Raw genomic sequence first — 25,263 nt, 5'->3', positions numbered from 1 at the left:
TCCCAGCTACTCAGGAGGCTGAGGCAGGAGAATTGCCTGAACCCAGGCTGGAGTGCAATGGCGCGATCTCGGCTCACCGCAACCTCCGCCTCCTGGGTTCAGGCAATTCTCCTGCCTCAGCCTCCCAAGTAGCCGGGACTACAGGCACGCGCCACCATGCCCAGCTAATTTTTTGTATTTTTAGTAGAGATGGGGTTTCACCATGTTGACCAGGATGGTCTCGATCTCTTGACCGCGTGATCCACCCACCTCGGCCTCCCAAAGTGCTGGGATTACAGGCGTGAGCCACGGCGCCCGGCCTGGAATAACTTTTAAAAAGAATTATAATACATGGCTTTTTAGATTTTGTTTCATATGTTAAGAATTTTGTACAAATTGAAATGTCTGTACTGATCCTAAACCAATAAAATCTCAATTATGAAACAAAAAAAAAAGAAACTGGATCATAAAACATCTGGGCATTGGATTGATATCATGGCAAATTAACAGAGACGCCAGAGGAGGGAGAGACATTCCTGTCCAAGTTGACAACCAAGTTCTACTCATGACAGCGAAGAAAAACATTCTGTATGGGTAAGGAAGGCAATGAGTTTGAGATTTTTAGTAGTGGGTGATTGCAGAAGTAATCATGAAGACACAGGAAGTGGGCACAGGCAGCTAAAGGCAGAGAGATTTCATTACTTGAGAAGAAGGTATGATCAAGAAGACAGAGAATGTGGCTAGCAGTGAAAACTAGAAATGTCGACATTCAGCTAAAATTAGATCAGAGCCCTCTGAGCTCCTACTGAAGTAATGTAAGTGATGGGGCTCTGTACCCAAAAGATGAACTGAAAGCTCCTGAGACTCATTCTGTTTGAATAACTCAAGCTTAATTATAATAGCTATTCATATTTATTCCTTTAATTATTTTTAAAAGAAAAGGTTCTCACCTGCCACGGGAGTTGCGCCTGGCAGTAGCGGGCTGGCAAGCTGGGCACTGCCACTCACCATCTGGTACTTCATAGAGGGCCGGCCTCAGACAAAACAGGTGGAAGGCTTTATTACACTCATCACACAGGATCAATTTGTCATCCTCACCTGCAAAGAGATAAACGTGAATAGAACTGTTGGGAGCACAGCAGCAGTCAATGAGCTGGAAGGAAGAGGCAACCACCCTACAATTCACGGCACACGAGAAGACATGTTTCGTAGAGTGCTACCAAGTTGTTTTGTAAATGCAGTCATTTTCTATTTAAAAAAAAAAAAAAAAGTAGCATAATTTAGACTACAGATAATTTAGGAATCAGGTCTCCTAAATTATATCCCGAACAAAATCTCCCCATGGCTAAGACAGAATAGTTAGCAATTACTAATAGGCACAAAAAACCCCAGTGAGAGCAGAAAATTCTGCCCTTTTGACCTCCTCAAACGTTTCCTAACTTATGCCTGATGGGTTTGCACTCTCATTTACTTATTATTTTTTTGGAGACAGAGTCTCACTCTGTCGCCCATGCTGGAGTGCAGTGGTGCAATCTCGGCTCACTGCAACCTCCACCTCCCACGTTCAAGCGATTCTCCTCCCTCAGCCTCCCAAAGTGCTGGGATTACTGGTGGGAACCACCGTGTCCGGCCCCTGATGGGTTCCCTTAAACCATGTGGTTTCCTTACATTTGAAAAAGTGTTACACGAGTCAATTTAATAAGGTCATTTCTCCCTCCAACCTTTATTGTAGAGCAATTGAACGAACGCTTTACAGCAACTGATTTTATGCAGATCTTTTCACCTCTAACCTAACTCAGGAAACAACTCTAGCCACTCAGAAGCCAATCACTAGGGGGCTTCTAGCCATGAAGTTCGTTTTACACAGACAAGACTGCATGCCTCCCACTGTACAAGGACTGCCCGCTGCTGGAAGCACATAACTTACTTCACAGACGACTCCAGTTCTGAGCCAATTAAAGGATTCAAAACTAAACTAACCTAATTTTGTTTTCTGTAGAAAATCTGAAGACTGAAGAGATCAATTGCTTTTATTTTACGCTCTAAATTGAGGAACAAAGGACCTGCTCTGATTCCCGGGCATGAGATTTCAAAGACTGGCATTTTATAGACCTTCAGGAGAGTAAAATCTATACTACCACACTTACATTCTGTGTACACAAAATTCTTTTGGGTAGAAATAAAGATCTTGAAAATAGAAATCCTACTCCCTAATATACCCACATAAGCAAATTTGATCTAAACATACCTTTCTTACGACAAACTTTGCACCTAGCATTTTCTGCGGACATATCCCACTTGATACAGGCATCAAGCATCCCAAGCAGCACATGCATCCTGGAGAAAGTCTGAGCTTCCCGGATTGCTGTCTTCCATTTCTCCAGTGCAGATGCAACCTAAACAGAGACCAAACCAGGCCAGCATTACTACAGTGACCAAAGACACAGAGAGAGAACTAGGAACAGGTGACAGTATGAGAGAATTCTGAGGACACTTGCCCCCTACAACCTCACCAGTCTAAACCATTTATCTTATGGAAGAAATCCAGGCACCAAAGGGTGAAAAAAACTTGCCAGAGGTCACATAAAGATGGAGTGAGAGTGGGTAAATGACTGGGAACAGGCATCTTCTAGGGAAATCCACTTAAAGACTCAATATACTTTAAAATAGGATTGCCTGTATGCTGTAAATGCTATAATCCAACAATTTTATACAGCTACTAAAACTCTGATTTAAAAGATAATCAATAACCCACCACAACACCACCAATCCAATACCACAGTGGGAATTCACTGCCCTGCCCTAAGTAAAGAGATCCTTGTAACTTAACGAATCTCCTAAAGGAAAAGAGCCAGTTATCCTGGAAGGCCATGGCCTTTAAAATATAGGTGCCAAGGGAGAAAGACAGTTGAGTTAGTTCCGAAGTCGGTACTATACAGATTGGGTGAGGGATGAGGATAACAGGGCTGCTTTTTCTCTTTCCTATAGAGATTCACAGGAAGCCTTGTGTGTATAAATGTACAAATAGCAAGGATAAGTAATATAAACACACACACTCAAATCTACATTTCGGAAGCTGCTGAAGTTCTACCAGAAACTGACTCATTCCTTACTCCAACCTCTGCTTTGAAAATACATATTTCAACATCTGCTTTGAAAAACAGCAATCTCCTTCCTTACTTCCTCAGAGCTCCTCAGTAAAATTAAGGTCCACAATCACAGCTGCCTTGCTGTCTTCTCCCCTGATAAATGGAGAGCTGACAAACACTACCATAGACTCTTTTCTTGAAAGGCTAAACCTTTTCAATGGAATGTAAATGTAAGAATTTTAGGTTCAGTTCTCAAAAAGTGCTTGAGAACTGGCAGGGTATGACTACAAATGGGCTTTGCTGTCCTCTAGCGGACACTCACATGTAGTGCAAACAGTATGAAAGAAAACAGCCATGGGCAGTCCTGCTTTTTCAAACTATTACCTATGAATTATAAAATCTGAGTAGCCAATAGCTCATCTGACCTCATTACAACTTTTTTTAAACTTTTAAGATATTTTGAGAACAGGCTTATTTAACCTTGTTTTTTTAAAAACAGATTTTCAATAGTATCATACAATAGGTAGCCCTTTGTAACTGGCTTCTTTCAACTGAGCATGTTCCTAGGTTCATTCGCAAAGCATGTAACAATACTTCAATCAATTTTACTGCTGAACAATATCCCATTGAATATATATTTCACATTCTGTTTATCAGTTCATCAGCTGACAGACATCTGGGTTACTTCCATATTTTTGTTATTTGGAATCATCCCATCTTACAATGATGGTTCAGACCTATGACTTCACAATGGTGCAAAAGTGATATACATTCGGCCGGGACCAGTAGCTCACACCTGTAATCTCAGCACTTTGGGAGGGCGAGGTGGGTGGATCACCAGGTCAGGAGTTTAAGACCAGCGTGACCAGTACAGTGAAACCCCGTCTCTACTAAAAATACAAAAAGTAGCTGGTGTGGTGGCAGGCGCCTGTAGTACCGACTACTCAGGAGGCTGAGGCAGGAGAACGGCTTGACCACTGGGAAGTGGAGGTCGCAGTGAGCCGAGATCATGCCACTGCACTCCAGCAAGGGCAACAGTTCGAGACTCCATCTCAAAAAAAAAAAAAAAAAAAAAGAAAGAAAGAAAGAAAAAGTGATACACATTTAGCAGGCTCCTCAACTTATAATAGGGTTATACTCAGATAAAACCATTGGAAATTATAAATATATAAGTCATACAATGGGTTTACTGGGACATAGCCCCATTCTAAATTCAGGAGCAACTATAATCAGGTTGTCAGGACAAACACCACCAAAGTAAACAATCAAACAAAACCCAGGATTTTGCCAAATGATACATCAGTCTTTTCTATTTAATTCAGTAAAACGAAATAAACATTAAAAATTGAGATCATCCACTACTACAAAAAGGAATTTGAGAAAGAATCCATTTTTATAAATAAGGAAACTGAATCCCAGATTAGAGACTGATAAACACTCATGCAATCGCCTAGTGCCAGCTGAAAAAACTCTGGCCCTTGCTAGTTTCGGAAACCTTCAAAGCAAAGAGCAGTGGAAAATTTCAAAGCTAAAGTAGAGTTGACCTCTGGTGGGGAACCACAGGGCACAATGTCATTTTAATGCATAACATTGCTGAACTACTTAGCAGGCAACCTAGATGATTTTCCAAGAAACTCTTCCATGCTTTCCATTTATGTACTGTGTCTGGACCTGCAAAGTTCTCATATTTTCCTCTCTAACTAAGCTAAGAATAAGTCTCATCTGACAAACTAAAATGAGGTTACTTCACTGTGGGGCACAGTACTCGAGAAGTTAATGAGAATCCTACAGTGACAGGTGAGTTATCAATGAGAAGCAAGCAGTGTGGCAGGAAAAGAAATGGACAGGACAGATGTGACTCTTGGGCAGGTCACATCAAAAGACTCTTCTGTATTGAACTTGAGTTAAAAACAAAACCTACAAAGTAGTAAGACTAAAACTTACGCCTAATGAGAAGAGATTTAGCTAAGGAGACTAGCTAACTGTTTAATCTTAAGACATCATCTAAAAGGTTACCTAGGTGCTATTATGCAACCATTTAAAACGACACAGGGACAGATGTGGTGGCTCCTGCCTATAATCCTAGCACTCTGGGAGGTCAAAGCAGGTGGATCACTTGAGCCCAGGAGTTCAAGACCAGCAACATTCTGAAACCTTCCTCTACAAAAAAAAATACAAAAAACAGCTGGGTATGGTGGCACAACCTGTGGTCCCAGTTATTTGGGAGGCTGAGGTGGAAGAAACATCTAAGTCCAAGAATTTGAGGCTGTAGTTAGCCCAAGATCACACCACTACACATCAGTCTGAGTGACAGAGTGAGATACTGTTATTCATTCACAAATAAAATAAAATAAACATAGGCTGGACATGGTGGCTCACGCCTATAATCCCAGCACTTTGGGAGGCCAAGGTGGGAGGATCACTGGAGTCCAGAAGATGAGACCAGCCTAGGCAATGTAGGGAAGCCCCTTCTCTACACAAGAAAAAAAAAATTAGTCAGGAATGGTGGCAGGCACCTGTAGTCCCAGCTCCTCAGGAGGCTGAGGTGGGAGGATCACAAACCTGGAGTTTGAGGCTGCAGAGAGCCATGATCTTGCTACTGCACTCCAACCCAGACAACAGAGTGAGACCCTGTCCCAAAAAGTAAAGAAAAAAATTTTTTTGAGACGGAGTCTCACTCTGTCCCCCAAGCTGGAATGCAGTGGCGTGATCTCGGCTCACTGCAACTTCTGCCTCCTGGGTTCAAGCCATTCACCTGCCTCAGCCTCCCAAGTAGCTGGGACTATAAGCGCATGCCATCATGTCTGGCTGCTTTTTTGTATTTTTAGTAGAGATGGGGTTTCACTGTGTTACCCAGGATGGTCTCGATCTCCTGACCTAATGATCTGCCCGCCTCGATCTCCCAAAGTGCTGAGATTACAGGCGTGAACCACTGCACCTGGCAAGAAATTTTTTTTAAATAGAAGAAACAGAAGAAGGTGAAAACTAAGTCCCAGCAAGATGACATACCACATAGTAAGACTGTAAACTTAAGTCATAAATTAAACCTTTATCTAAACTGAATTTCCTTCTCTACACTGCTTACCTCTTACCCAAAAATTATCTTCCCCATATCATATACCATCCTCGGCCTCAGAAAGAAATGTAGGGGGAACATGACAACTATGTACAAATATCTGATAAGCTGTGGAAAGAACAGTAGACTCACTTTACGTAAATGGGGAGGACAAACAACCAGCTGTCAGTGACAAAAGAGGTCAATTTCAGTTGAATCTGAAAAGGCCTATGCCGTCCCCGCCATGACCTGATCCATTCCTACACATTCTTCAAAACCCATCCTCTCTTCCCTCTGGGTAGTTTTCTCTAGTGTGCCCTGGGTATCCCTGACAGTGGGCCTGAGTACTGCTCTTTCTCATCATTACTGGTCACACCACAGCAAGCATCCCTTGCCTGTCTCGCACACTCAAACTGAGTTCCCTGAAGGCAAGAACTTAAGGCTTTTTTTTTTTGAGATGGACTCTCGCTCTGTCACCAGGCTGGAGTGCAGTGGCAAGATTCTGGCTCACTGAAACCTCTGCCTCCTGTGGTCAAGCTCTTCTCCTGCCTCAGCATCTGAAGTAGCTGGGACTACAGGAGTGCAACACCAGGCCCATCTAATTTCTTTTTTTTTTCCAGTAGAGACGGGATTTCACCATGTTGGCCAGGATGGTCTCAATCTCTTGACCTCGTGATCTACCTGCCTGGGCCTCCCAAAGTGCTGGAATTACAGGCATGAGCCACCGTGCCAAGCCCCGAACTTAAGGCTTTTTTACTCATCTCTATACATCCTCCAAACTTAGTGGTGACTGACAAAATCAGGCCTTTAACAGATCTTTGTGGAAAAAAAAAAAAAAATAGAAAGAAAGAAAAGAAGGGAGGGAGAGCCAAATATAAATTTAGGGACAAGTATTCCGCACTAAATAATGGTTAGGAACTCTCCCAAAATGTAGTGTTCTCAAATTCTTTTTCTTCACAAGTAATCTTAAGCAGAAATCTAATACACAAAACAGACAAAAATGGAGCTGCCGGTTATTTTAATAAGCTTCACATTCATTAATAATACAGAAATTAAAAGACCAAATGCAGCAGGGTGAGGTGCTCATGCCTATAATCCCAGCACACTGGAAGGCCAGAGGGTGGGGGGATCACTTGAGCCCAGGAGTTGAAGACCAGCCTGGCCAACACAGCGAGTTCACCTCTATACAAAAAATTTAAAAATTAGCTGGGCATGGTGGCACTCGCCTATACTCCCAGGTACTCAGGGCAGGCTGAGGTGGGAGATCACCTGAGCCCAGGAGTTTGAGGCTGCAGTGAGCCATGACTACACCACTGCACTACAGCCTGGACAACAAAGTAGAGACCCAGTTTCTAAAAAACACAATAAAATAGGAAAAGAGCATATATAACATCAGGTAGATCTGGGTGGACTAACGGGAGAGAGGGGACAGATGCCTAGGATATACTGGTAAGTGAGAAACTGAAGAATATTATGCATAAGATTTCATTTTGTAAAAACTCCAACACATCTTTGTATATACAAAAAAGGACACCTAATTATTAAAAGTGACACCTTGGGCAGTGAAACTAGGGTGGGAGTTACATACTTTACTTACCTCTCATTTTATTTACTTACAATAAAGCATGCTACATTCAAAAATAAAAAGTGAGGAAACTGGATATCCAATATGAAAAAAATGAAGCTGAAGCCTTACCTTCTACCACTCACAAAAATTAAATCAAATGGATCAAAGACCTAAAAAATCAAACTATAAAAATCAAACTATAAAATATTTAGAAGAAAACAAGAGAGAGAAAGGTTCATGATACTGAATCTAGCAATGATTTCTTGGATATGACATTAAAAGTGGAGGCAACAATGAAAAAAAAAATAGGTTAAGCTAGACTCCATGCAAATGAAACACTGTATGCAAAGGACACTATTAACAGAATGAAAAGGCTACCCAATGGAATGGGAGAATATATTTGCAAATCATATATCTGAAAAAGGATTAGTATCAAGAACATATAAAGAACTACAAGTCAACAACAACAAAAAACCCAGTTTAAAAATGGGCAAAGGTCTTGAATATACATTTCTCCAAAGAGGGTAGACAAATGGACAATAAGCACACGTAAAGATGTTCAACATCGTTCATGACTGGAGAAAAATGAAAACCACAATGAGATACCATTTCATATCTATTAGGATGGACACTATTAAAGAAACAGAACACAAATATTGGCAAAGGTCTGGCGCTCACGCCTGTAATCCCAAATGTGGTAAATACAGACAATGATGTAATAAATATATTTGGCCTTTCTCCACATCCTAAAGCCTTAATAGAAGTGTCTTTCGTTATTCAGAGGAGACCCTTTGGATCACACCTAAATTTATGCTAATGACGTGGCTTTTGGTAAGACTCCTAGTTATGGGGCTGGTCACCAGAAAGACCAGACGATTTTAAAGCTGGAATGTTCAGCCCTACCCACAAGCTCCTGAAAGGCAGGAGGAGGGGGAGACTTGGAAATTAAGCTTTACAAAGATACTGGAACAAGATTTGATGAACTTCCAGTCACACACTTGGAAGCTGGGAGGATGGACCATAAGCCCCTGCTCTGCCACATTCCTTGTCCATTCCATCTGGCTATCCCTGAGTAGTAGCCTTCAAAATGACCCAGTAAACCTAAGTAAAATGTTTCCTGGGTTCTGTCAGGCATTCTGGCAAATTATCAAACTTAGGAAGAGGGGCCATGAGAATCCTCAATTTATAGATGATAGGGTGGCAATGTGGCAATGATATGGGTGACTTGTGACTGGCATCTGAAGTGACAACAGTCTTGTGGGAGGGAACACTTTAACCTGCAAATCTGACACAAACTCCAAATAGATAGAGTCAGAATTAAACTGAATTGTGAGAGTAGCTGATGTCAGCAGAGAACTGAAGAACTGCTTATTGTGGTAAAAACTCACATATTTGGTGTCAGAAGTGTATGAAAAAGTTTGAGAGACTAAGGGTGATGGTTGCAAAACAATGTGAATACACTTAATGCCACAGAATCGTACATATGAAAGTGGTAAATTTGGGCTGGGCGAGGTGGTTGAGGCCTATAATCCCAGTACTTTGGGAGGCTGAGGTAGACGGGTCACTTAAGTTACGAGTTCAAGACCAGCCTGGCCAACATGGTGAAACCCCGTCTCTACTAAAAATACAGAAATCAGTCAGGTGTGTGGTACGCGCCTGTAATTCCAGCTACTTGGGAGACTGAGGCACGGGAGCTGCTTTTGAACCTGGAAAGTAGAGGTTGCAGTGAGTCAAGATTATGCCACAACATTCCAGCCTAGGTAATAGAGTGGGACTCTGTCTCCCAAAAAAAAAAAAAAAAAAAAAAGGTAAATTTGTATGTTATACATATTTTTAAAAATTAAAAAATATCTAGAGCAAGCATGGCTGGGCACAGCGGCTCATGCTTATAATCGAACTTGGAGAGGCCAAGGTGGGAAGACAGCTTGAGGCCGGAAATTCAAAGTTACAGTAAGTTATGACTGAATCACTGCATAGCAGCTTGCACAAGAGCAAAACCCTTTCTCTAAAAATTAAATAAATACATTTTTAATGTGTTTAAAAGACATCACCTCCCTGTTAAAAAAGAAAGTCTGGTAAAGGTGGGAAGGCCACATCCACTGTAACCACCATCTACTGACCCAGAACCAGGGCTGCACTCCACAACTCCATAGACCACTGCAAAAATCAGAGGTGGCAGAAAGTGATTTTTAAAAAGGGGAGGTGGGTGGTGATATAGTGGCTCACACCTGTAATCCAGCACTTTGGGAGGCTGAGGCAGGCGGATCACAAGGTCAGGAGTTCAAGACCAGCCTGACCAACATGGTAAAACCCCATCTCTACTAAAAATACAAAAATTAGCTGGGCGTGGTGGTGCGTGCCTGTAATCCCAGCTACTAAGGAGGCTGAGGCAGGAGAATCACTTTAACCCAGGAGGCGGAGGTTGCAGTGAGCTGAGCTAACACCACCGCACTCCAGCTTGGGCAATAGAGCGAGACTCCATCTCAAAAAAAAAAAAAAAGGGAACACTCACTCAGGGCACAGTGCTCACAGTAGCTAAAATGCATAGGGTTACATTATTTTAAAACCAAATCACATTCATCTACACAATCATAAACAACTTAAATAACAAAATACCTTTGCTTCCTCCACCATTTTCTTTTCTTCATCCACTTCCTCAATTTTTGCTGAATCTTCACTTTGGAGTTTTCTTCTCTTTTGCTTGGGAGCCATGAAGCCTTGGAGAAATTTCTTTATGACACTGGCCTGAAGGGCAATCACACACTCGCCAAAATCCTTCAATTTCTCCAATGAAATGACCTATAGAAAGGGATTTTAAAACCAGACTGAGAGAAGGCCAAGAGGAAGAATCTATCCTCAATTACATTCAAATCAGTCTAGGCTCAAATGCCACATAACATTTATTTAACAAAATCAAGAGCCACATACCATCAATTTAACTGTGCTCCTCCATGAATTTAACAGTTCACTGCATGGCTTATGCATTTAAAACTATTTGACTGGTCGGGTGCGGTGGCTCATGCCTGTAATCGCGGCATTTTGGGGGGCTGAGGTGAGCGGATCACCTGAGGTCAGGAGATTGAAACCAGCTTGTCCAACATGGCAAAACCTCGTCTCTACTAAAAATACAAAAATTAGCTGGGCGTGGTGGCATGTGCCTGTAATCCCAGCTATTCTAGAGGCTGAGGCAGGAGACTCGCTTGAACCTAGGAGGCGGAGGGTGCGGTGAGCCTAGATCACATCGCTGCACTCCAGTCTAAGTGACAGAGCAAGACTCCATCTCAAAAAAAAAAAAAAAAAGCGGCAGGGAGGATACCGGGCACAGTGGCTCACACCTATAATTCCAGCACTTTGGGGGGCTGAGGCGCCAGATCACCTGAGGTACCAGCCTGACCAACATGGAGAAATCTCATTTCTACTAAAAAGACAAAATTAGAAGGGTGTGGTGGCACACGCCTGTAATCCCAGCTACTTGAGGCTGATGCAGGAAAATCACTTCAACCCAGGAGGTAGAAGGTGTAGTGAGCCATGACTGCACTTCAGCCTGGGCAACAAGAGTGAAACTCTGCCTCAAAAAAAAAAAAAAAAAAAAAAATACTTGACTATTTCCCTTTTCCCAGTGAAGGGATCCATTAAATGTTAGAAGCTTCCCTGCTTAAAGGAGTTACATAGTTGATTCATTCAATGACTGAGTTTAAAGGAGTTACATAGTTGATTCATTCAATAACTGAGTGTCTACCATGTGCAAACTACAATCTTAATGCAAAGACACACTAAGGAAGTAAAAGAAAGTAAAAATTTTACTTTTCTTAGTGTGTCTTTGCATTAAGACTGTAGTTTCCAACTTACTATGTATTTTTTTCTATTTTTTTAATTTTTATTTTTTTCATATTTGTAACTTGTTTGCAGCATGTAACTGTATGTAAGGTAGTATGTTTTACACACTTGATCTCCTTTTTCTTTTTAAAGAGACAGGTCTCACTGGGTCATCCAGACAGAAGGGCAGCAATCACAACTCAGTGCAGCCTTGAACTCCTGGGCTGAGGGGATCTTCCTGCCTCAGCCTCCCAGTAGCTGGGACCACAGGTACATGGCATCATGCCTGGCTAATTTTTTAAAATTCTTTTTAGGGTCTCACTATATTGCCCAGGCTGGTCTCAAACTCCTGGTCTCAAGTGATCCTCATCCTTCACTGATCTTTTAAGCTTCACATCTCCCTGACAGATGAGAAAACAGAAGTTAAATCACTTCATCAAAATCCTGCACCCAACCAGGTGTGGTGGCACATGCCTGTAATCCCAGCTCCTCAGGAGACTGAGGCAGGAGTTTCAGGCTACTGTCAACTATGATCTGTGAACAGCCACTGCATTTCAGACTGGGCAACAGAACAAGACCTATCTCTTAAAAGATCAATTAATTTAAAAATACAAAGAAATAAAAAATGTCCTTAAACACTATCTTGTCAGTCACACAAAACATGCCAATTAGAAGATAACATTCTAATAGTCACAAAGAAAACAAAGAAAAATCATAACCCAGTATCAGCAAGATATAGACCTGAATTTGGCACAAAGCAGGCAATTAGTGAACATTTGCTACACAAAAAAGTAAACGTGTAACATTTGAAACCTACAAGATTCTTTGGGTTCAGTAAATCTTTTTTAAAAAAAAAATCATTAAGAACCACAAAGATGTTTAAATCCCTTTCCCCGGCAAATGTACCAAGAATTCATCACAAGATTAATTAAAAATAAAAATATGCATATGTAAGATACACATATAATTTGCTTCTTCTAACAGCAAAGAATAACAGACTGAAACAGCTGAAAAGTACATATAAATTAGTAAACATAGCATGCGGGGGATGCAAATTAAACTGTTAATAAAAATCACGAAATATAAGAACACACATGTTGGCTGGGTGAGGTGGCTCACGCCTATGATCCTAACACTTTGAGAGACCGAGGCAGGAAGATCTCATGAAGCCAGGAGTTTGAAATCAGCCAGGGCACCATAGTGAGATTTTGTCTCTACAAAATTTTGTGTGTTTATGTGTGAGACAGAGACTTACTATGTTGCCTAGGCTGATCTCAAACTCCAGGGCTCAAGCAGTCCTCCTGCCTCAGCCTCCCAAAATGTTGGGATTACAGGTGTGAACCACTATGCCCAGTCTCTACAAAAAAAAAAAATTTTTTTGTTTTTTTAATCAGCCAGGCATGGTGGCTTATGCCTGTAGTGTGAGTTACTTGGAAACCCGAGATGGCAGAAACACTTGAACCCAGGAATTTGAGGCTGCAGTGAGCAATGACTATGCCACTGTACTCCAGGCTGGGTAACAGAGGGGACTTCATCTCTTTAAAAAGAAAAAAAGACATGTCATAGTGCATGAGGAATTTGAAAAGACCCACAATATTAGTAGGTCTAGAATTATATGGTCTTACTGTTTTAAAATCAGCAAAAAACAGTTTACAATAATAACTGATGGATATTATTCACCAATCATTGATACCTAAACCTACCTGGTATGGGATTTGGGGTCTTTTGAAAAGTTTCACCTACACCACTTAAGGGTCCCTCTGACCAATAAAGGACAGGACTGTAATGACAGCCCACTGGACAACATGAGTGATGTCCAACATAAATAGAAATCCGAGCTGAGTGTGAAGAATGGGCAGGTGCATGATACACAGCATGCTTCACACCTGATAGCACAGGCATCACAAGGGCAAGATGTTAAATGATGCTCTATGACTACAGCTCTACAACCAGTTTTCATTCACCTTAGTAGCAAAGTTCTCCTCATACCAAGGTTGTAAGCCAATTATTAACTTTTTCTTGATACCAGCAAACAATGACAAGGGAAAAAAAATACAGGTATTTTTGGTTCCATACATGTCTTTCAAGACAAATCCAAACATCTGATTCCCAAGGTCATGTTGGGAAGTCAAGAACAACATCAGGGAACAACTTCAGACTGAGTTTCCATGAGTAAGAACTTTCCAAGGGGATTTTCTTATATTCTTACCCGGGCTTCGAATTCTGATGTTTCTTCCACATATCCAAGTCCTCCTTTTTGTAACCTTGTTGCAACTTCAATGAGATCACTGCGAAGAAAGTTTAAAAGCTCCTGGTTGCCATCACAGGATTTTAGGCCCAAATTTGGCTTCCGAGCTAGATGAATAGAATGAATAATGTCCTGGTACCTAGAAGAGTTGGGACAAGAGAAAAGGGGAAGAAACAAACTTTTGAAGATGTACCTTAAATTTCAATTACTTGAAAAACATGTTTTATTTCTAGAAAAAAACTTAGGTCTCTTTTACCTCTCCTTGTTTTGTTTTTCATTATTTCTTTATTTTTCTCTGAGACAGGGTCTCGCCCTATCACCCAGGCTGGAATGCAAAGGTGCCATCACAACTGACTGCACCCTCAAACTTCTACTTAGGCAATCCTCCCACCTGAGTCAAAGCTGGGACTACAGGCATGCACCTCCACACCCGGCTATTTTTATTTTTTGTAGGAATGGGGTCTTGCTATGTTGTCCAGGTTGATCTCAAACTCCTGATTTCAAATGATCCTCTCCCCTAGGCCTCCCAAACTGCTGGGATTACAGGTGTGCGCCATCACACCAAGCTACTTCTAAGCTTCTAATGGAAGGATTCAATCTTCATATTTAGTGAACAAAACAGGTCCTTTCAATTGAACACACGTACATATCAAATATTCTGCCCAAAGAGAAGGAACATCATAGAACTATATTCCTTTGTGGATCTGTGTACTGACATTTTCCTTTGTTTTTCTTAATTTGCCTAGACATGTATATTCAGACAACATGATTCTGAATGCAATTTTACTTAATTTACACATTAAGCAGTGGACTAACATCAATATAATGTACCTATTTTCCTTCGCAAAAGTCTGGCAATGGTGTAGAGTATGTACTGAACCATATTTTCCTTCTCTCTTCCATCAAACCTAAATTCAACCATGAAATTGAGCACAGAGTCAGAAATGAGAGGTGGCATTAAGCCAAAATCTTGTCCTGGCTTTGATAAAAATAATGTCTACAACAAATATGGCAGCTGCAAATTTAGATGGAGTTGATGCTACTGTGTAGACAGAAGACGGTTTTTTGGTTCTTTTTAATTCATATGGCATAAAATTCACCAACTTGAAGCATGTCCTTCGGCGGTTTTTATGTTGCAGAACCACCACAACTATCTAATTCCAAAACATTTCATCACCCCAAGCAAAAATCTCTTACCTGTTAGCGATCATCACTCCCAATTCTCCTCTTCCTCTATCCTCTGGCAACCACTAATCCACTTTCTGTTTGAAACAGATTTTCCTATTCTTGATGTCTCATTTGAATGGAATCATACACCACATGGACTGTGATGTCTGACCTCTTTCACTTAGCATAATGTTTTCTAGATTCATCCAAGCTGTAGCACAGAACAGTACTTCATTTCTTTTTGTGGCTAAATAACATTCCACTGTTTGAAAATACTAAATTTTGGGAGTTTTTTGTTTCATTTTGTTTGAGACAGTGTCTCGCTCTGTCACCCAGGCCAGGCCAAGACAGAGTGCAGGGGCATGATCTTGGTTCAATGCAACCTCTGCCTCCCGGGTTCCAGTGATCAACTCAGTTCAGCCTCCCAAACAGCTAAGACTACAAACACAAACCACCACACCCAGCTAATTTTTGTATTTTCTGTAGAAACAGAGTTTCCCTATATTGCCCAGGCTGGTCTCAAAACTCCTGGATTCAAGACATTGGCCTGCCTTGACCTCTCAGAGTGCTGGGATTATAGGTGTGAGCCACCGCACCAGGCCTGGATATACACTAAGTTTTGTTTATCGATCCCATCAGTTGATGGGCACTGCCATTGTTTCCATCTTTTGACAGAACACTTCTGGACACCTATCCATCTGGGCCTGCATCTACAAGGCTGTCTAACAACCATGAAGCTCACGGCTTGGTACTGGCACGTAATCTTTAGTGCATAATTCTGCTACTCTGTATACAGATGGCCAAAGGTATATTTTTCCAATAAGCATAGTGTGACAAGAAAATACCAGGCAATATGAACAAAAAACGGTTACACACATTTAAAATATTTTACTTTAATAACTTTAATGAGTAAGGGGGAAAAAACCCTCAGATATTTATGTCTAATGCTAAAGAGAAGATGAAACCCCTTACCTCTTCTCTAGTCTCTCTTTAAGTTGACTTTCTCTTATTCCCTGAGGGTGAAGACAGTTTAGCAACTCATCCAGCTCCTTTTGACTATCACATAAAAACCTGTAGGGGCAAAACAGACCTGAAAACTCTGAAAAAAACAAAAACAAACTCAAACACTATGCAAGTGATCTAGAGCTGGTGGTGGGACTTAGGAGAACAAATTCCAAATGTGTTCAAAGTCTAACATCCAGAAGTAGAATAAGTGATTTACTATTTCCATGATGCCTAATGTTAATTCTGTCCTAGGACTTTGGAGCAAAGTTAATTGGCATACTTGTCCCTTTCCCTTCAGAGAGTAAACCTATACCCAAAAGTCAAAACTGAAAGGCCATTAAACTACAGGTGATCACATAGAACAGATCCTCTCAAAACCAAGCTCGCTGCCTAAAAGCAGAGTTGCATACAAGGAAACGATGCATACCATTTTTATTAATAAAATTTAATTAAGAAAAATCTTAAATACCTTTATTCCCAACCATATTTAAGCTACATTTCTACTGCTTTGTAAGATCTATCACATAATATACAAAGTTATATTATGAGGGGAAAAACCAAAATTCCAACCCTTAAAAAAACAAGTATCATCTTAACAAAAAAAAAATAAAATCAGTTCTGCTAATCCAAGAAGTTTTGATATCCAAAATATCAAAGTCACACAAAGCATCCTGAGCACATAATTATTAACTCGCTGGCATCACCATACCAAAACTTTGTTCCTTAACATTTAAAAGAAAAAGAAAGAGCAACCAGATGAATGCTCACATTACCATAGGTTCTGTCCTTGTTTAGGTGTGGTTGTCTCTACAGCAATTTCTGTTGCTGGTCCATGTTGTGTGTTCATGCTTGCATTTTTACCTAAGTTTGCTTTCTTACCTAAGAAAAATTTAGACATTAGGTTGACTACAGTAAATACCCAGTTGCTAGTTTCAAACCTCAGCCGTACTCACTGCCAAACTCAACAATTTATAACAACATAGGTGCTTCCTGTGAAATTTGTCAAACGTATCTTCATGTACAATAGACGCTAGTTTCTCTTAAATATCTTAAACACAGCATGTTATCTCAGATATTTGCTCTCTGAAGTGGAATCGTTGCACCATTCCGAAGTTTAAGAGTACTGCAACTTAGAATGAAGAATGACTAAATATCTTTATATCAAAGCAAAATAAAGAATTTACTCCTTTTACATGATGTTAAGAGGAAAGGCATCTGTAGTAAAGCAAAGGCAACAAGAATACATAAATACTACAGACTTATCCTTGGAGGGTTCAAGAGTCAAATAATACAACTAACTTTTTTGTAAATCAGTTCCTATACATTGATATATGACTTTAACATAGATATACCTTAAGCCAATTTATCGAAGCCTATTTTAAATCATCACAGTATTTGGTTTTTGTTTTGTTTGTTGAGATGGAGTCTTGCTCTGTCACCCAGGCTGGTGCACAGTGGTGCAATCTCAGCTCACTGCAACCTCCGGTCTCCCCAGTTCAAGAGATTCTCCCCGCCTTAGCCTATTCTGACTAGGCTGGGATTATAGGCATGCACCACCATGCCTGGCTAATTTTTGTACTTTTATTAAAGATGGAGTTTCACTATGTTGGCCAGGCTGGTCTCGAATTCCTAACCTCCACTGATCTGCCCGCCTTGGCCTCCCAAGTGCGGGATTATAAGTGTGAGCCACCACGCCCGGCCAGTCAACACAATACTTGATGCCTTACTTCATACTATGATTGTTTCTCTTCTCTTCCCCATTCTCCCCACTTTAACCTGAAACATCTCTGGAATACTAACACATAAGCTTGTTTAGTCTTTTACGTTGAGTAATTTTATTTTTTGAGACAGAATGTTGCTCTGTCACCCAGGTTGGAGTGCAGTGACACAATCTTGGCTCACTGCAACTCCTGCCTCCTGGGCTTAAGCAGTTCTCGTGACTCGGCCTGCCAAGTAGCTAGGACTATAAGCACCCACCACCACACCCAGCTAATTTTTGTATTTTTTGTAGAGATGGGGTTTTGTCATGTTGGCCAGGCTGGTCTTCAACTCCTGAACTCAAGTGATCTGCCTGTCTCAGCCTCTCAAAGTGCTGGGATTATAAGGCACAAGCCATCACACCCAGCCTCAGATGGGTAATTTTAAAAAGAAAACTGCCATTCTGGAACTGGAAAACATGAAACAACATCTGCCAGGATGCTCTAGAAGTAAAGGGTCTGGGTTCTCAATCTTCTCTCAGTGCGCTTTAACTGTGTAGACGTTACTTTCAAGAACTGCCACCAGGCTTTTGAAACACCTTATAAAGTAAAACTCCTTCATCCTGCTGGAATCCCTTCCAAATCTAAACATCCAGACTCCACAGATACTGCTCTCAAATGTAACTGCCCTCACCTGAGTATTTATAACATCTACCAAAACTAGCTTTTTCTACTAAGTGACATAATCTATGTTCAACATAATTCAGCATGAAAACACCTTAAATTTGAAGTTTTATTTGAAGGAATGTTTATTTTTGTAAATCAGTAGTATTCTTCTTTAACAATTTTGTGAGTTTCAAGTTTGAGTTAGGAATTTCTCTAAAATGAAAAATTACTTTTAAAAAAAAGATTTATCAAAGCAGCACAATAATGTAGTATTCAGGAATCAATTTTCTTTTTTATCTTTATCTCCCACGTGACACCAACACATAAGCAATTTTCATTAGGTTACAGACAGCAGAACTGGAAGGAAGCTTATGGATCATTGAACCTAGTGGTTCTCAATGGGCAGCACTACTGCCTGCCAGGGGAAATCTGGCAGGATCTTGAGACATACTTTGTTCTCACTACTACCACCTACTGGCTATGTAGAGGGAAGCTCCTGAATAAACCACAACGTGAAAGACAGCTCCCAGAACAAAAAATTATCTACCTCATCAGTATCATGGTGGGAGAAAATAAAAAAGATTCATCTGGCCCAAAATGTCAGTAACACTGAGGTTGAGAAAACCAAACCTAACCTAAGCATCTTATTTTTTTAATTAAAATTTGTTTCTGGGCCGGGCGCGGTGGCTCAAGCCTGTAATCCCAGCACTTTGGGAGGCCGAGGCAGGTGAATCACGAGGTCAAGAGATCGAGACCATCCTGGTCAACATGGTGAAACCCCGTCTCTACTAAAACTACAAAAAATTAGCTGGGCATGGTGGCACGTGCCTGTAATCCCAGCGACTCAGGAGGCTGAGGCAGAAGAATTGCCTGAACCCAGGAGACGGAGGTTGCGGTGAGCCGAGATCGCGCCATTGCACTCCAGCCTGGGTAACAAGAGCAAAACTCCGTCTCAAAAAAAAAAAAAAAAAAAATTTGTTTCTTTCTTGAAATATACTCAACATACATACTTTAAGAAATAATATGAATATATATTCAGAAAATTATTCAGTGTAGGTTTCGGCTTCCCAAATAGATTCAGCATAAACAATGAATAAATTAACTTTAAAAGTAGAAGAAGAAGGTCAGGCACAGTGGCTCATGCCTGTAATCCCAGCACTCTGGAAGGTCAAGGCAGGCAGATCACCTGAGGTCAGGAGTTCGAGACAAGCTTGGCCAACATGGCAAAACCACTACTAAAAATACAAAAATTAGCCAGGTGTGGTGGCACACAGCTGTAGTCCCAGCTACTTGGGAGGCTTAGGCAGATAATCGCTTGAACCCAAGAGGCAGAAGTTGAAGTGAGCCAAGATTGCGCCATTGCACTCTAGTCTGGGCGGCAAGAATGATATTCCATCCCAAAAAAAAAGGTAGAAGAGGAGGAAATGTAACACTGCCTTCTTAGCCCCTATACCTCAATTTTAGCCATTCAGGCACCTACGATGGCTTCTAAGGGACAGTTTGAAAACTTCTCCTGTAAAATCTAATCCCCAAATACCCTAATATTCAAGCTCTTTATCTTCTCACACTATGCTTAGAACAAAAGTAGTAATCAAATCTGGGTTTCTTTCCTTCTCTCTACACATTTCACATCTACCCACTTCACTCAAACATACCTAAGACCAAAATAAAGAAATTTTGCAAATGGAAAAGGGGACAGAGAAAAGGCAGTCCTTAACGCTGAGCCCACTTCAGCAGGGTGAAATAACTCACAGTTAAACAGAGATACTCACTGCGGGGACAGTAATCCTCGTCGGCAGAGTCTGTGTGCTCTTTGCAGTGATGGTTGAATCGGTAGTCAATGCTGTCATGTACCCAACCTTTTTCAATAAATAATCCTGGAACTTCATCAGAGAAGAGCCAGTATCTACAAACCACAACCAGTATTAATAAGACAATCAACAGATCAGAATTGCAGGGTAATTTTACTCCTGGAGAAGATAATTACAGAGTGTCACTGAGCATTCAAAACCGCATTTACAGTATTCTTCCTCTTCAGAACTCTTGACAGATAAAAATTGTAAGGTAAATCAAAGTAAATAAGAAATGTTGAAACTGGAGACTAGTTTAATGTCTGTAATTTTTATAACTTCTCTCTTTTTTTAACAGAAATGGGTGGCTATCAGGCTGGTCTTGAACTCCTGGCCTCAAGCAATTCTCCCACCTCAGCCTCCCAAAGTGTTAGGATTACAGGTGTGAGCCACCACAACTAGCCCTAATTTGTGTAACTACTAATATTTCTCCTTCTTTAGGTTTCACAAAATGTATGCATTTAAAACCTACTGCCATTTTTAAAGACTTGGATTTGGATTGCACTTCACCTGTCACCATCATGTAAGCTTCCTACTTGTGGTATCTTCAAGGGCAGGAACATTCTCACTCAACTTTGCAACTCTAGCATTTGACACAGTTAATATTCAACAATCATCAACAATTCTGTTTCCAAACAAAATTGGAAAACTGAAGAGAGAAGCTTGTCTATTCTTGTACTTTAGGTAATTTTTGTAACTAATAGCAATGAAAATAGTCCTACAAGAAAACAAAAATTAGGTTTAGGAACTGACCTATTATGGTTTCGATCTGTACCAATAGGAGTCCTACGCATGACTAGTTTGGCCTTGGCAATTCCTTCCTGGAAAGCTTTCTCAGCAGCTGCTTTGTGCCTCCGTATTCGTTCTTCTTCAGCTTGGCGCTCCAGTTTCACTGTTAAAGATAAAAGGACTCAATCAGACATTTTCCTAGTAATTTCCACTCTTTCAAATTAAATATGGAGTAAAATGTGCCTAGTGTATAGTAGTTATCAAATCTTAATTTCCTTTCCCTAATTCTAATCTGTTATAAGAAATGATATGTGGCCAGGCATGGTGGCTCACTCCTGTGATGCCAGCACTTTGGGAGGCCAATGGGGGCAGATCACGAGGGTCAAGAGATGGAGACCATCCTGGCCAATATGGTGAAACCCTGTCTCCACTAAAACACAAAAATTAGCCAGACATAGTGGCGCACGCCTGTGACCCCAGCTACTCAGGAGGCTGAGGCAGGAGAATCGCCTGAACCTGGGAGGCAGAGGATGAAATGAGCTGAAGTTGCGCCACTGCACTCCAGCCTGGTGACAGAGGGACACTCTGTCTCACAAAAAGAAAAAAAAAAAGAAATGACATGCACGGCAGCAACTTCTACCTAGTCCTCCTGCACTCCTTGAATTTTGGTGACATCTCATCCCTCAACTCAATGCAAAGTCTTTTAGCTCCAAAATATCGCTTTCTTTTTGTTTTAGTTTTTTGAGACAGTCTTGCTGGCTGGAGTGTAGTGGGGCAATCTCGGTTCACTGCAACCTCTGCCTCCCAGGTTCAAGCAATTCTCCTGCCTCAGCCTCCTGAATAGCTGGATTACAGGCACACACCACCACATCCAGCTAATTTTTGCATTTTTAGTAGAGACGGCGTTTCCCCATGTTATCCAGGCTGTTCTCCAACTGACCTCAACTAATCCACCCATCTCGGCCTCCCAAAGTGCTGGGATTACAGATGTGAGCCACCACACCTGGCCAAAATATCACTTAATGTATTTTAAACAATCCTGAAGAAACAGTTAACAGTTCATAAACAGGACTAACTGAAACATCTTCTGGTAGGTGCCACCTACGGGATCCTCAAAAAGATCACGATAAATAAAACTAGTAAAGTTAACTATTTCAAAATAAAATATACTTCAGTCCTGAGGAATCTGACAGTAATTTGGCTTAACAGCCCTGATGACAAGAAAAAAAAACCTGAAAAACAATGGCAGGGGAGTATTTGGGGACAATAATTATTTTACATTGAACACCTATTTTTCTAATTATTAAGCAAGTACCTGTTAATGATAAAAATGTTAATTTATTTCTGATCATTCATTAATTAGGTTTATTCTATTCAGTAGAAATTTCCCTCAACAACAAAAGCAGCCCAATAATTTTGTCTTGTTTTTCCACAATTGTCATAAACCCTGATACCATAGGGTACAGAGCAATGCTATTTACAATGTCAACATTTTAAAAAATGGTTTCTTTTCTTTTTTAAAGACAGGGTCTTACTATGTTTGCCCAAGCTGGTCTCAAACATCCGGGCTCAAGCGATCTTCCTGCTTGGTCTCGAACTCCTGACCTGAGGTGATCCGTCCACCTCGGCCTCCCAAAGTGCTGGGATTACAGGTGTAAGCCACCACTCCTGGCCACAGTTATAGTTTCTTCATAGGTCTGGTTTTTTTTTTTTTTTTTTTGAGGCAGAGTCTCACTCTGTCACCCAGGCTCGAGTGCAATGGTGCAATCTTGGCTCACTGCAACCTCCGCCTCTCTGAAGGGATTCTCCTGTCTCAGCCTCCCGAGTACCTGAGATTACAGGAGCGTGCCACCAAGTCAAGCTAATTTTTTGTATCTTTTAGTAGAGACTGGGTTTCACTATGTTGGCCACACTGGTCTCGAACTCCTGACCTGGTTATCTGCCCACCTTGGCTTCCCAAAGTGCTACGGATCACAGGCATGAGCCCCTGTACTTGGCCTCTTCATAGGTCTTTAAAATGCTAAGTACAATGGCCAGAGACGGTGGCTCACGCCTTTAATCTCAGCACGTTGGTAAGCTGAGGCAGGCAGATCACTTGAGGTCAGAGTATGAGACCAGTCTAGCCAACACGGTGAATCATCATCTCTACCAAAAATACAAAAATTAGCCAGGCATGGTAGCAGACACTTGTTATCCCAGCTACTCAGGAGCTGAGGCACAAGTATAGCTTGAACCTGGGAGGCACAGGTTGCAGTGAGCCAAGACTGCACCACTGCACACCAGCTTGGGTGACAGAGCAACACTCTGCATCTAAATAAATAAAATGTATACATTATATATGTATACTCAGGCACAGTATTACACATATATGCGAAAATATTTCGATGGCCTTAAGCAGTGTAAACTAAAATCTGTTTAGTTTTCATTAGGAAACATACATTTCCTAATGAAAGAACTCTTCAAGCTGGCTGTGGTGGCTCAGGCCTGTAATCCCACACATTAGAAGGCTGAAGCTGGAAGGTCATTTGTGTTTCGGGATTCAATACCAGCCTCCACAAATAATAAAAAGATTAGCCAGGCGTGGTAGCACAAGCCTGTAGTCCCAGCTGCTCAGGAGGCTGAAACAGAAGGATCACTTGAGCCCAAGACGTCAAGGCTGCAGTGAGCTGAGACCGAACTGCTGTACTCCAGTCTCGGTGACAGAATGAGACCTTATCTCAAAAGAAAATAAAATTTAAAAGTAAATGTTGAAAAAGAACAAGCTGGAAGACTCACACTTCCCTATTCTGAACTCAATACAAAGCAAAGTAATCAGACAGTGTGGCATTAACATAAAGACAGACATACAGATCAATGAAATAGAATTCAGAGTCCAAAAATAAGCCAACGTTATCCTAGAGTCACATGATTTTTGACAAATGTGTCAAGGCTATTTCAAAATAATGACACTGGAACAACTGGATAGCCACATGCAAAAAAAAATAAAGCTGGACTTTTACCTTACACTATAAAAATTAGCTGAAAATAAAAGACCTAAATTTAAGAGCTAAAACTGTAAGACATTCCGAAGAAAATAGGAGTAAATCTTCATGACCTTGGATTTGGCAACAGATCCTTAAACCTAACACCAAATCTATGAGCAACAGAAGAATAAATAGATAAAATGAACTTAATCATATTTAAAAAATATTTATGCTTCAAATGATACTAGTAAAAAAGTGAAAGGCAGGCTGGGTGTGGTGACTCATGTCTGTGATCCCAGCACTTTGGAAGGCGGGCGGATCACCTGAGGTCAGGAGCTTGAGACCAGCCTGGCCAACATGGTGAATCCCCATTTCTACTAAAAATACAAAATTAGCCAGGCGTAGTGGCGAGTGCCTGTAATCCCAGCTACTCTGGAGGCTGAGGCAAGAGAATCACTTGAACCCGGAAGATAGACGTTGCAGTGAGCAGAGATCACACCACTGTACTACTCTGGCCTAGGCACAAAAAAGCAAAACTCCGTCTCCCAAAAAAAAAAGTGAAAGGACAACACACAAAATAGATGAAAATTATCTGTAGACTGGGTATCTAACAGGGAGTTGTATCTAGACTATATAAAGAACTTGTACAACTGAATAAAAAGACAACTCAATTTAATAATGGGCAAATGAACTGAATTAGTATTTCTCCAAAGATACACAGGTGGGCAGGAGACACATGAAAAGATGCTCAACATCATTAGCCATCAAGGAAATGCAAGTCAAAACCCACAATGGGATACCATTTCACACCCACTAGGATGACTATCATCAAAAAGTCGGAACCTTTAATTCACTGCTGGTGGGCATGTAAAATTGTGCAGCCACTTTGGAAAACCATCTGGCAGTTTCTCAAATGGTTAAACACTACCATATGACCCAACAATCCCATTCCTAGGTATTTAGTCAAGAGAAATGAAAGTATATGACAACACAAAAACTCATACACAAATGTTTATGGCAGCATTATTCTTAAGAGCCAAAAGATGAAAACAGTCTAAACGTTTATCAAGTGATGAATGATAAACAAAACATGGTATATCTTTTGGGTTTTCTTTTAAAAATGTTTTTGGGCCGGGCACCATGGCTGGCTGGGTGCAGTGGCTCACGCCTGTAATCCCAGCTCTTTGGGAGGTTGAGGCGGGCAGATCACCTGTGGTCAGGACTTCAAGACCAGCCTGGCCAACATGGTGAAATCTCATCTCCATAAAAACACAAAAATTGGCCAGGCATGATGGCATGCACCTGAAATCTCAGCTACTTGGGAGGCTGAGGCAGAAGAATTGTTTGAACTCGAGATGCGGTAGTTGCAGCGAGCCAAGATCACACCATTGCACTCCAGCCTGGGCAACAGAATGAGACTCCATCTCAAAAA

General features: G+C 41.0%; 1 protein-coding gene across 2 annotated transcripts in view; it reads right to left on the bottom strand.

The window, feature by feature from the left end:
• Positions 1-25,263, bottom strand: part of BAZ1B (bromodomain adjacent to zinc finger domain 1B) — an 81,534-nt gene that overhangs the window by 9,495 nt on the left and 46,776 nt on the right. For both annotated transcript variants that reach the window (XM_032254983.1, XM_032254984.1), the window contains 8 exons: positions 20,893-21,031; positions 20,062-20,195; positions 16,700-16,805; positions 15,894-15,992; positions 13,716-13,893; positions 10,307-10,489; positions 2,228-2,375; positions 930-1,077 (listed from right to left, as the gene is read on the bottom strand). In XM_032254983.1, coding sequence (XP_032110874.1) covers positions 930-1,077; positions 2,228-2,375; positions 10,307-10,489; positions 13,716-13,893; positions 15,894-15,992; positions 16,700-16,805; positions 20,062-20,195; positions 20,893-21,031 — 1,135 coding nt within the window. The remainder of the gene's footprint in view (positions 1-929; positions 1,078-2,227; positions 2,376-10,306; positions 10,490-13,715; positions 13,894-15,893; positions 15,993-16,699; positions 16,806-20,061; positions 20,196-20,892; positions 21,032-25,263) is intronic.

The sequence above is a fragment of the Sapajus apella genome, unplaced genomic scaffold (genome assembly GCF_009761245.1).
Source record: "Sapajus apella isolate SASKATOON/1434 unplaced genomic scaffold, GSC_monkey_1.0 scaffold88, whole genome shotgun sequence".
NCBI classification, from domain to species: Eukaryota; Metazoa; Chordata; class Mammalia; order Primates; family Cebidae; genus Sapajus; species Sapajus apella.
The sequence above is the reverse complement of the archived record's forward strand: the minus strand, read 5'-3'. Positions and strand labels throughout refer to the sequence as shown.